Source organism: Spodoptera frugiperda, chromosome 6 (genome assembly GCF_023101765.2).
Source record: "Spodoptera frugiperda isolate SF20-4 chromosome 6, AGI-APGP_CSIRO_Sfru_2.0, whole genome shotgun sequence".
In the NCBI taxonomy this organism is placed as follows: Eukaryota; Metazoa; Arthropoda; class Insecta; order Lepidoptera; family Noctuidae; genus Spodoptera; species Spodoptera frugiperda.
Window position 1 is genome coordinate 8,281,125 of NC_064217.1, and position 13,734 is coordinate 8,294,858.

General features: G+C 36.3%; 1 protein-coding gene across 12 annotated transcripts in view; it reads left to right on the plus strand.

Moving 5' to 3' along the window:
* LOC118267831 (protein sprint) overlaps positions 1-13,734 on the plus strand; it is a 215,199-nt gene that overhangs the window by 181,832 nt on the left and 19,633 nt on the right. For all 12 annotated transcript variants that reach the window (XM_035582066.2, XM_035582065.2, XM_050694387.1 and 9 more), the window contains one exon: positions 9,900-10,233. In XM_035582066.2, coding sequence (XP_035437959.2) covers positions 9,900-10,233 — 334 coding nt within the window. The remainder of the gene's footprint in view (positions 1-9,899; positions 10,234-13,734) is intronic.

A 13,734-nucleotide genomic window follows, 5' to 3' on the forward strand; every position in this document is an offset into this window, starting at 1 on the left:
AACATAACCATTTTAAAATTAAATTAACTTTTTCATTAAACAATCTTAGTTCATCAGACTAAGGGATTCTAAAACAAACAGTAAAACTTCCAAAGCCGGATTCCAAAGAACATTTTATATTCACTAAATTAATGTAAACACAGAGATTTAAACGAGATTCTCATTATATATTAACCGAAGCAGGGATGTTCCATTTTGCTTCCCTTTGATCATCCCTCCTTACTCTAAGCCTCAGGATTAAGAAACACTGACAAAGTCTCACTTTAGCATAATTATTCGCTTTATCAACTAGAAAAAATCAATTTGCAAGATAAAGGAGGTCGTGTTACTCAAATTAGAGGTGGCAGCCCTAACAATAGTATGGAATTTGAGAAAATCCTGACTGATCTTGCTGCTCTTTTGTTTGAGTAATCTGAGTAGTGAGGAGATAGGTTTAAAATATTTATAGTCTTTAATTTAGAAGACTTTGTGAGCTTTATATTAGAGTCTTTCATTGAAAGGCCAGAGTTTGTGAGCTATAGCAGATTATTGTGTACTTTGTAAATATTATTATTTATGTTTCTGTTCTTAACGTAATGTAATTTACTGTAAAAAAAAAAAAATGTTATCGCAGTAATTTACATTTACTGTGATAATAATTTTCTCAGATTTTTCTTATATAGGAGGACTCTTGCGCTATTGCAACCACTCTGTTCTGCTCCTATTGATAGCATCTACTTGACCTTCTTCGATAAATTTACTAACCAACATAAAAAAAATCAATTTGGGTCAGCTTTATTTATTAATCTAATATAGTCAAAATCAAAGCCAAAACGCACACCAAGCATGCATCCTTACAAAACTAATAACCACTTCCCATTCAACTTACCACCATTATTACCAAACTCGTTGCTGCTAATATGCAACACACGATGTTTGCATATTAAAGTTATTATGTAAACGCTATGATTGATCACCAGAAGACGTAGGATATTAGTTGCATATATTCTTGCGTCATTTGTTCCATAATTACCCCTTTACTTTCGCTAACTCAAAGATGTTAGAAGTGCACATTAAACTGTGGTCCCGTTTTAAGCTTGAATTTTAGCTAATATGGTTTTTAAATTGATAAGAGGAGACTTATCGTATTGATAACATCAAAATCATCTCTTTGTCAATTATCACGCTGAAACTACTGAACGGATTTTGATGAAACTTGGTATACAGCCAGGGATAACTGATGATACGATACTTTTATCCCACGGGAACGCAGACGAAGCCGCAAAAGCTAATTAAAATATATTTCTTCCTATGTAAAACAAGTTCAACTATAAAATTACATCGTTAATATACTAGGATGTCTAATAAAATCCGTACCTATAAACTGTTTAAAGCTTCCTGAAGAAAGTGGAAGTATTTGCGTCGATGAGTAGAAACTTCTCGGACAGCCTTTCATTTGTATTAATAGTTGCTGGTAACCGGATAATAACTGAGAATTACCTATGATAATATACAGCTAGTGAACAGTTTCACCGGCATGTCACCGTTATAGTAATTTTTATGCCTAGGTGGAAGGAAAGTCTTTAAAGCAAACTTTTATTACGTCCTAGTACCTAGATAATACGGCGCGTCGCCTTCCGCGCTTCAAGGAGCTTTCAGAACACCACACAAGCTGCGGACTGCTTAGCGGAATACCGGGGCTCCGGCTCGAAAAGCAGAAGGAGGAACGACCCTGTTCAAATCCACCCGGATTTTAGTCTGTAAGAGTATGACACTCCCTCTCGACTCACCCAAGGCGGAAGAAGTAATTGGATGATTCCCCGCCCCCCTCAATTTATTGCATAAATCGTATCTAAGTCACCGTAAAGAGTCAGAAAAGGTGTTTTTACCTCGTAGCAACAATAAGGTGCTTAAAACAATGCTGCGTGAGGCATTTAGTCTTTTTTACACCTCATAGAGATTAAAGGTATTAGCTTTAACACAGATTTTTTGTGAAAAGTTTTCTTTCTTATCTTCCCTCCTACGTCATTAAATTTCTATAAAGATTTCACCGCAGTTCCTGTAGCCATTGTCCCAAAATTTATTAACCCGTTCGCCGAAAATAAACCTCACCACATACCCGTATTATCTCTTTATTTTGTCCGTCTCAACCCTCTCATATCATCATTTGGCGGTCCTAAAGGTGAACATTATCTGGATCCGTGTTATCATGCAGGCTTGGGTCATTCCGGCCCAGTACCCGACGTTAACAGGGTTAACACCGCCTTTTGTTTCGACAGCCAACTGAGCGGACGTACATCAATTTTAGAGTGGTCGTGAATTCTGGGATATTTTGGTAGTAAATATTTAAACAGGACGGTGTACAGTAATTTGCTATTCATTTCGTTGGAATATTATTTTGCTGAATTAATTTTACTTTGTAAATAGAGAAAATCGTTGAAAATTTTAAAACTAGTTTTACATGAAATAGGTAGGTACTATAAATTAGTATAACGTTTATAATCCCTTTAAATTATACAAATAAATTATTTATTTTGTCTGTCTATTCAATCAAAGTAAGTTAATTATAAGCATAAATAAATGGAGCAAAAAATGTCGACATAAAACTCCCAAAAAATGTCTCGATTAACATGAAAAGACATAAATGACGGGGATTCACACTATACTTAGATAAGTACTAGATACTTCAAAGTATGAAATAACATCCACTATAGAAAAAAGGAATTCTAACCTTAAATCTAAAACATCAACAGTTTTAGAGCACTTAAATTCCGCTGAGGTAAAATATAACTCATATACGGGGTGTAGACTAAAAGCCACCAGCGCGGCGTAACATTATGGCTGTGAGAGCTTTAGTTCGGTACAGTTATAATCGTATTAGTGGAGCGACGCTCGTGACGTCACAACGAAGCCTGACTAAACATGCTACGTACACCTGCGAAATTTTATTATGTTTAATATTTCATGTAAAGCTGAAGCCATCTTGATTTTTAGTTAAGATTTTGCGATGATGAAGTATCAGTGATGGTGATTTTTTTGAGTTGTGGTATAACAAACATTACAGTAATGTTATGTTTATGGAGCTATGAGACATATCGTTATTATAAATAAAACTCTAAAGAATTGTCCAACTTGATTTTCTTTATTATTTGTAAAGAACTAAAAAACTGATCATATTGGTTAGGTATCGCAGCTATTATTTTTAACGTAACAGATAATAATTATCTACTGTTTTATTCACAAAATAACAAGCAAAGCAAACAGCCTGACATTACAAATACAATTTCATATAAATACACCTGCACAATGACTTACAAAAACCTTTCCATTAAACTAAGGGTAAATTGTATTCCCCAAAGATTTTCCTTCTATATTTTTACGTTTCCTTTGTAAAGCAGAAAACGGTAAAAAACACTCCAACCATTTTACAAAACGATGCTTACATAGCATTTTAGCTGAGAGCAGAGAAACGGGGAACTGAACACGTTTTACGTTTGTGTAATGTGAACATTTTCACGTCACATAAAAAACATCGTCCTGTACATTGGCTGGGGTAATTAAAAATGTATGAAATCCTGTGTAAAGTGCACCGAGCGTACGTCATTTATTTTAAAGGGTTTCAGGTTTTAAATTGTGTCAATGTTTACGAATTTTCATTTTGTAGATTTGTTTAAAGAATTTCATACAATAAAATTGTTCTGTTCAGTAAAAGCATTTAGCATTTAGCAGCGTCTAGTGGGTACTAGACGCTAGAAAGGACAGGGTCGATAGAGACTTTTTTATAAGGTTGGAAAATCATCTAATGACTTCTCCTGCCTTGGGCGAGGCGAGTGTCAGACTCTTACTGATTAAAAACCAACTCGTTCCTACTCTTGCTTTTCGAGCCGGAGCCCCAGTAAACCCGCTAGGTAGTCTACAGCTCCGGAGGCTCGATAGACACTTACAAACACGAACCAATAAGGCAGATACCATTAATATCAACGAAAGCCAACCCGATATTATCCCACGATATCATCCAAATCAAAAACAGATACCGCAATATTCTTCAAACATTTATCAGCCACGCGAAATTAATTACGCTATCGTACACAGATTAATAGTCAAGTGTCAAGTGTAGAGGCATCCGGCACAGAGTAGACCGAACGAACAGAGAGTGCTCGTTATCGGTTCAGATACAAGCACCCTCTTCAACGTCACTCGAGAAGTGTAACTTTACTTAGTGATACATTTACTGAAGGTTCTCGATGACGGGTCGTGTGACTTGAAAGCGGTTTGTTTGACTGTTTGATGGTTATTTTGTGGATTTTGCTCTGAAGAGACGAAATTAAAAGTAGCTTGAGGTTTTGGGTATGACCCTTGTATCATTCAAAATAGCTTTGGTTTTTGGTGAGTTGTTGATTTTAAAATAATATAAGTTTATATGTGCATATACTCAAAGCTTGGCAATAAATTAGTAGGTACATCTGGTACATATTATATTGTGTAATAAATAGTGGCAACGAAATAGTCATCGATATGATAAAAAGAAAACTTAAATGAAACTCTCAAACTTTCTCGACAACCAATAAAAAAACAAAAACAAGGCGAAACTAAAACCAAAATAATGAATGACATTTACAACAAGCGAACAAAACAATATGTCCTAGTCACCACATTACGCAAAACTCGTGGACAAATGTCCCCAAATTAACCGACAATTACAACGACAAAGGTAAAACGGCTCCATTTTCGCATAAATTTGAATACATTTGAATCGCGTTCCACAGAGTTCCACTAGTAGCGTGTATTCAAACGTTCATTGAATAGAGGACGGTGGACGCGACGAAACCCTTTGTGACAGATGCGGTGCAACCCGCCTCAATAGACGTAGAAATGCGACACGATAAAACGCGTCGCTTACTTTGATCGACGAACATTTTACGTGAAGTTTATACGATTATAGTACTGTGAGGAATGTTTTAGTAATGGCTGTGTGCAGTTTGTGAGACGTGTCTTCTAAAGTCGTGAGTTTGTTGCTCATTTTATTTAATTCTTTGACTGTCAATTGAATAAGACAAATCCTCCGCTAACGTCGGTTACCGGTGACCCCTGTGGCGTTCAGTGTTAAATATCTGGTGAGGAAAAATTTTTAAGTGTAGGGAGTCGTATTTACACTCCAATAGCATAAAAAAGTAAGATAATTCTATCCATAATATGGATATTTTTAAACACTTCTCTCAACCTACACCAGACCAAAGATTGCACGAAATAAAACCATATAAAACCACTCCCACTAAACTAGATAGATTACGTTGGAGAGTGTTCTGTTACTAATAAACTCTCGTTAGCCCTGTCTTAGGTTTAATGCAGCATTAGTCTCGACTTTTATCTACCCACTACAGATTAAGTTACGGGTTTCCAGACTGTGTAGGAAAAGTTGCCTGAACGGTCCTTAAGTGGAACTAGAAAACGCTTCGTTCAATTTTGTTAGTAGAACCAATAGAGGAGAATGAGTAAGGTATTGGCGTACCTTAATCGCTACTGACAGTGAAATCAGTAATTAAGAAACATGTTTATTAAAGGAGATATGTAGTGAAAATTTTATACAAGCTGTCGTAGCAGCCAGTGAAGAATGTTTTCAAAATATGCCTAAACCAGGGACTAAGAATGAGATCTTGTGTTCGAAAGTAAGGGTTTGTAATCACTCGATGAACGAGTCTACAAATCCCAACCATGTCATTAAACGTTCATAGATTGGCTTACTACATAGTAAAATTAGGAATTACAAAAATCTATTTATTATTAAGGATTCAAAAATGTATGTTGTCATAGTTGGCGTAGTGACTGGGTGATCGACTATTGAGCAATGTGTAGTAAACAGCATGTTCTTTTGAAATCCAATAAGTACTACAATATAAACAAACATGAAACATTTCCCATTAAATCGATGAATAACAACAATAACAAAGTAAATTCAAACAAATCGCTTTATTACATTAAATTAAGTGGAGTGTTCCTGCAAACGTTGGGTTCTTTTGTATCTAAATAACGGTACCCTAGAGGCGGTCACTAAATGAAGAAAAACAAAAGCCGACCATTAGGGTTGTGCCCGGCTATGACAAACAATGCGGTGTGAACGAATAGGGCTGCCAGCTAAGGAAATTGAGAAGATTGTTGGTCGTTACTATTTCATTTTGGTTTGTATTTATAATCGCTGTGAGTGTAATATTTTAGGGAAACTACAGTTGTGACAAGTCATTGAGATTTATTTTTTGGGGTAAGGAATGAAATACCACTGAGTACAATAAAATTTACCTTGTGTATGTGTACTGATTTTGTCATAATTTATTCTGAAAATTAAAAACGAAAATAATAAAGAACCGTTCTTCAAAATACGTTTTATTATGAGTGAGAGAGATTTCATAGCGATAAAATCTTTACAGAAAAGTAAGTGGGTCATTCTCTTAATTAAATTTCGCTGTATCCGTCCACCATCCAGGTGACAGCCCTGAACGAAAATAATATATTTTTCCCGTAGTGCGTGTGCGGAATTCACATTAATCTCGTGGTTCCACCACTTCCGACCTGTGTCCAAAAAATCTATACTTTTTGCTGTTGTAAGTCCAATTGAGCCAAATTTTTGCCACGTCCGAAAAATTATCGACGTAGAGGTCTCATATAAAAATGAGAAAATCTTTTATTATTTCAGTCCTTCGTACCTGGAACGCGAGAAAATAAAACGTTGGGCTGAAAAGATTAATACTTTTAATGGAAAAATCTTTGAGACACATTAATGAATTAAAAAGGTTAATCTCTAAAAAGTATTTTTATTAAATGAATACTAATCCTGAATAGGCACCTAATGAGACGTCGAACGACTCTAACTAATGAAGGGAAAAACATGGATGAAAAATGCGATTAAGAATATAATGGAATAAAAAGATGAATAGGTAATTGCAACAAACCCATGCGATACCAATCATCAGACAAGAATCTATGTACCCTTTTCTAGCTTTACATGAGATTTAAACATAGACGTTTTAATGACCAATATCCAACATTCATTTACCACTTCAAAGTTTCCAAAATGATATCAACCTAGAAGTTTGGTTTTGTATAAGTATTGTGAACTGTAACCAAACCGCAAAGGCCACCATAGCCTCTGTTAATGACATTTAATATTAATAACTCTTCGCATATATGACATGGGCATTAAAATTAATTAAAGTTTTCATCGGTACACCTGTGACGGAGGCGTCAGTATGACGTTTTAATTAATTGCCGGCGTCACTCGTCCGTAATGACCATGGGGGTGACATGTGACGCGATGCTGATTTGTTACCGTTGTGGGGGGAAGGGGGTTGCGGTGAAGTTGCTCTGTGATGTGTAGTGGCAAAAGTAAATAAGGAAAAAAATACAAGTGTGATTTGCTTTGGTGTGTTGTCAGTATCATAATGATTGGTTTGTGTCTAAAAGCGCCGTTTTGTGTCTGAACATTTTTGAAAATTTATTGGTTCTAATAGCTCAATTGGAAATTGCTTGTTAAGATAATCTAATGGGTCAGAGCTATGGACTACCTAAAGGGTTTACCGGGGCTCGAAAAGCAGGAGTAGGAAAGGAGGAGGAGTAGTTTTTAGTCTGTAAGAAATTGACACTCTCTATCGCCACGCCCAAGTTGATAAAAGTAACTGGATGATATTCCCTCCTTAAAAAACAAATAATGTTATAGTACAAACACCCCACTCTAAGAAAGAAAGTAAAATAATTAATTCCATACAAAATTTTGCACAAAAACACTTTCAATGTGATATTTATATACAGATATCACAATTCCTAGCCAAATATTACCAAGGACATGGTGCTCCAGTCTTTAGACCCATTAAATATAATGTAATATATTAACCACATTGTGGCGTATGTGCTCTGAATTGGGATTAACTATTCAGCAAATTAATTGACTAATTCAATAGGAAACTCTAAACTAAGCTACGTAGAGTTTCCAACGATCCAATTGATTAAATCTATACGCATGATTGGTATCTGTCGAATTGAATTCCGAAAATAGAAGAACAATATTGTTGATCATTTTATTGTTACAATTTAATTAATTGATTAAAGCGGATTGAATATTTTCCTTATTTCTTTTTTATGTTTTATTCTACCACCCACCACTGGTGTACCTCATCCATTAGTTTTCAGTGGTTCTGACGATATTGACAATATCATCCCTTAATAATGGTCACATGAAGACATACATAGTTCTGATGTCCTATTTTCTATAGGTACATTTAGTGTTTTCGCAGTTAAGGTTATAATAAAAAATCCAATACACATATCAACCATTTTATGACACGCTATACCTACACAAGTGCATAATGAAATGACCCAGACAGTACTTTATCATTTCTGCTTTCGTTTCGTCTCGTCATGTGTTGGCACTAAAATTAAATGGCTCCTCGCAAACGGACAATTGCGGAGATCCAGTTGCCATAAAACTTTCGGTGTCTCCTCAATGTTAATTACAGTTTTTTTTTTCATTAGTATTTTCAGTCTTAATACTTAAAACATACCTAAAAACAGGATTAAACATAGAATATTTTACCTGTATCTTGTCCAAAGCAGAAATACGACGAACTTTTTAAAGCAACTTTGAAGGCTAAATAATCCCTTAAATTACATGTATTCCTCACTGCTGTACTTAGAGACATTAATTGATTACTTAAACTATTTCATGGTAACGAAAATCCCCTAAATAACATGTATTACTCACTGCCGTACCTACTATTGAGATATTTTAATGATTAACTTAAACTATTGCCATATTCTGTTCCGAAAACAATTGCTATAGACTAGGTCAAGTAGGAATTATTAAATGACTCTGACGTACGGCAGTGAGCCTAAAAATCAAAAGTAAAATATATTCGTCATAAAAAAAAATATACGCCAGTTACAAAAAGCATTTACATAGGCGACCACACACAATACATAGATCCACCACTTGTAACGTCCACACCGGAATACGCTGGTCATAGTGACGTGTCGTCATTTGCTTTAACAAATTGAGTGTCACTTCACATCAGCCCGACACCGACAGGGTTATTACGACCGTTTTTAACAACAACTCGCCGAGACGGGTTAAATTGCGGAACTGAATCGAGTTGTGCTCATGAATTCTTTAGTAGATGTCCTGTAACCCCTGGACAAACGAGAAATGAAATCCTACCAGTTTTTTATTCTCTGAGGGTTTCACAGGATTTTTGTAAGTTATTCATTTGATTTAGAAGGTAAATGCCAGGTTATTGTCATGTAAAGCCCACATTTTGGCCTAGAAATCTAATCCAACGATATTGGTCAGCTGTCTAAATAATCAGAACATTTGGTGGTCCAAATAAAAGCAGTAAGAAAATCTGTCCATTGATTTATTTTAATGAAAAGCCAATTACGAAACCAATTCACATAATCAACGTTAATTGTATTAATTACGGTACCCGAACAGCTTGCGAAATCTTTCTTTTCTTAACAAAATCCTGCTGAGTAAGTAATTCGAAAGAATGCCTGACGCACTCGCTGCGTTGTACCACGGCGTGCACAGCTTTTTAATTAATACCTACGCGTCGGGTACCATGCTCGGGAATAAATCTTGGTTAATGTCCCTTTAGTCTGGTCAGCTCGGCCCCATGTGTTGGTAAGCTGAGACTAGATGAGCCGAAATCGATTTCGCGTCGACTAGATGGCTAATAGCACATTTATTTCGTCGAGTTAATTCTCTGAATTGTGGAGTATTGGTTGAATTGTGGCTGAGCTCCGTTTATTTGCGGAGTCTTTATACGGTTTTTTTCTGATTGGTCTTTTTGTCGAGATTTATTTTCGTTTACAAAATTTGTAAAATTTTACTTCTACAAAGAATATAATAATTGACCTTGAGTTTTTCTTGTTTACAGAAATGCGACATTCCTCGAGCCACATCTCCAGGGCGTAAGAAGACGCGACAGCAGAAGTTCAGACTCAGATCACGATGAACGCTCCACAGAAGACGACGAGAGGTGCTTGCTTCGAAGTTCACCGCGAACAAGGCTGCCCCCTCCTCCCCCGCCGCCGCCTGACGACGACCCACCACCACTAAAGCCTCGGGAGTTCTTTGAAAGACTTCAAACTCAAGCGATGAGGGAAGCCCAAGAAAGAAAACATAGATCAAGAGATCTGCCAATCAAAGACTCCAACCAACTCTTTCGACCGGTCGACGCTGACGGCAGTCTAGGAGACAGCCTCAGTCAGGTAACAAACCCCTTTCATTTCTCTTTTCTCCAGACTTTGGAAACTTTAAATCACGAAGAGAGTTAGTTCATTCGGATGTAGCCTAATGAACCGTACCGCAGTCCTATTTAGTTTTAAGTTTTGTAGACTTTTTCTGAAACTGTAGCTACGAGTTTTATACAGTTAGTCTTTATTTGCATATCCGATAGCATTATGTAAAGAGGGAACGAGGAGTATTTCTGTAGTAAAATATTGTGAAGAAATGAAATTATATTTAGCCATTTATTTGTGTAGTATTTGAGATGTATGCCGTCGGATTCGGAATGCGTCTCCTCTCTCCATTTTGCTGCCATTACCATGTGAATGCGGCGAGAGTGATGTTACACGAAAGCAATATTTTTCAATAGTCGATACAGAATTAAATTTGCGGTTGTGCAGAAGGGAATTTTCAGAGAGGGGTAGCTTTTCGTTTGATGTTCCTTTATTCATCTTATTATTTACGGTATATAAAACCCGGATAGCCTTAAGCGCAGTTTTTAAAATGCTACCTTGTTTTTTACGGTGTTTGGGCAAAAATATTTATGTTTTTTTCAAACACGGCGACAACAAATCCCCCTAACTACGTGGGGAAAATTTTATTTAAATAAAAGTAGAAAATGCGGTTAAAATGGCAATAAATAAACGCAGCGCATTTCATGGTTTCAAATAGAACTTGATTAGTATGCAACGTCATTGCTCTGAAGCGTAATTAAAGAAACATTAAACGCGCGTACGGTGCATTATTCTTAGCACTTGCTGCATGTTTCTCTCTAAAATGACAATTAGCCGTTGTTGCAGCACCACAATGTTTACAAACCCTGCCGCTGCACTCAGCCGCACTAGAGCTGTGACAGGGGCCCACTTGAGGTGTAAAACTTCTCAGTCAATTGCGGGCGTTGCTTTGTGAATGCTTGAAGCCCCACCAAACCCTTGCATTGTCGCCGGCTCTAGTTTAAAATATAGGGAGTAATAGCAAAGTTATAGTGCACTTAGCTTTGCATTTATATCGAAAAAGTGAACGTTTTATAACTGGGGTGATATTCTGTTGACAAATTACTGGTTGGAATTTTAAAAATAAGATGACTTTAAACGCCTCTTAGATGAATTTACAGTCTTAAATGCCACCCCGAAAAGTAAAGGGATCGCCTGAAAGCATAATATTCATTACACTACACTTACTGGTCCATCGGACTGCCGATTAACCCTCAAATTAGAGCGGGGGCCCGAAGTTAACTGCCTTTGCGGCACATAAATGACATGTGCGACTTAGAAATTTCGCCGGGAATTCGTACCATACCTACCATTTATGGTCTGTAATGGTGTTTTTAATTATTTCGCGGGTAATTATTGGACACGTTACGGTTTCAAGGGTTAAATGTACTTTTGTTGTAACCTCAAAATTTACTTCCTAAAAGTTGGTTTTAATGATATTTTATGAACTCACGGTACATTAAATAAGTTCACAAATAATGTGTTGTAGTTTAAGTACCATGTCTACATTAATATGACTTTTACTTTTTGATGCATGTCGTTTGGTAGACTTTTTACTATATACCGCATACAAAAGGGATAGTATTTTTGAGGATTACTAGGTTGAAAATCCTGAATAATGCTTTATCCACTAAAAAACTGGAAAACCAAACCAACGTGATAACAATAGTGCTAGTGACTACTGAACTAACGAGACAGTCAGTTTCAAAGGATTCATATTTTTCATCTGAATATTACTCATGGTTCTGAAAGGCTCGTTTGCCATACAAATGAATAGATAACGTAATGGAACTCCGGTCGCCCCCATTTATCAACATTTCAACGACAGACGACAAAATGGTGAGACTTTACTCCGACAAAATTCAATTTTAAAATTAATACTCATCTGTTAATTTATTTGCTTTAAAAATCTTGTTAACATTCATTTAAATAAATAGCTTCCTACAATAAACAATGTGTTTAAGTAATTTTCTTCACCATTAATGTAATGGATAATAAAACTGTCTACAAAATTGTTTAAGTATCGGTATTTACTTTGATTGCTTCTAATAGACCATGTTATCCCTATTTGTTTAATGGTGCGTAAACTAGCCCGGCAATTAATATCATATAGACGGCAATCACTTTGAAAGCTTTCAAACTACTTCTTGGACTTATCAAAAGCGTTTGATACACTCGACCAGTTTAAATATACTCAGAAAATTGACTCAGTTGATACTCGGTAAAATTTCGGAAGTTAGGCGTTTTATACGCGATAATTGCTACCATTGTCAACACGGAACGATTATCGGGTCGCTCGGAACTTTGTCTGCGCCCTTCCTACGTCCGGGGCAGACTTTAATTGTTGGATGAAAAAAAATGAAGCCATCCCTAGTTTAATTTGCATGCGGTGCAGTGGATGCCATCGATTTAGTACAACAATAGGGGGATAGATGCGTCTCTTGTTTCCTCTTTATTGCATTGTTCGGAGCGACGCGAATATTTTCGGTGATTATTCGTTCTCATTTTGCCACGTGCGTTTTATTGAATCGGCATGCGTATACATTTTATTATTTGTTGTTTTAAACATAGATATAAATATACGTTTTTATTTTATTTTATTTATTAACCTGATTCAAATATTTACACACCAAATTACAACTACGCAAACATTTCAAGCTTCTTTTTTTACCACACAACAAATTCCTTAAGTCAAAATCAACCACATCACGGTCTAATTGAGCATCGCGAGCAATTTAAAAAAATATGCAATCAGGCCGCCAATAAAGGAAACGACGAGGCGTAAGTCAGGCGTCAAGTCAATGGCTTCAAACCCCATGAGCTCCGACTCCCCTGTCCAGTTTCCGGGACGCTTATTATGGTAATGACACCTTCGGGCTATGTGGACTTTTACTGCTCCATACATAATTTAACTTCTCATCTACCTATGTTGATGTAGCCTTAAATATATGCAGGAGTTTCAGGCGAAAGTTTGCAGGTACGAGTCATTTCGTTAATGAGATAGATCCGGGTATGTGTGCCAGGATGGATTAATGGTTCCGTGATAAAATATTGAGCTGGAAGATATATATTTTTAGAATATATGAGGACTTGTTTTCAAGAAGAAAAAGGTAGTAGTTGTCACATCCAGTTTAAATATATTTAAGTTTAACAGAAGTACTATTCATTCTACGAAGCTCCCGGCAATATGTTATTATTTTAATTTTTCTCTGAAAAGTATGCCTCACAGAATAAGCCGACATAATTCTATACAAACATAATTACTTAACTACATCTATTTCCCGCGAACTCGTTAATAAATAACCGACAAAAATTACGGGTAATGAGATAAAAAGTGAATTAACGCACTTCGCAGAAAAATGGTTATTACGCCAATCTGATCGGTACACACGAGCGGGTCGACCCGACTTATTGATTTTAACCACCCCGGGGTGAGTCATCTGCCGTTGCATGCACCCCACCCCTCCCCACAGCCCCACACTGGACCACAAA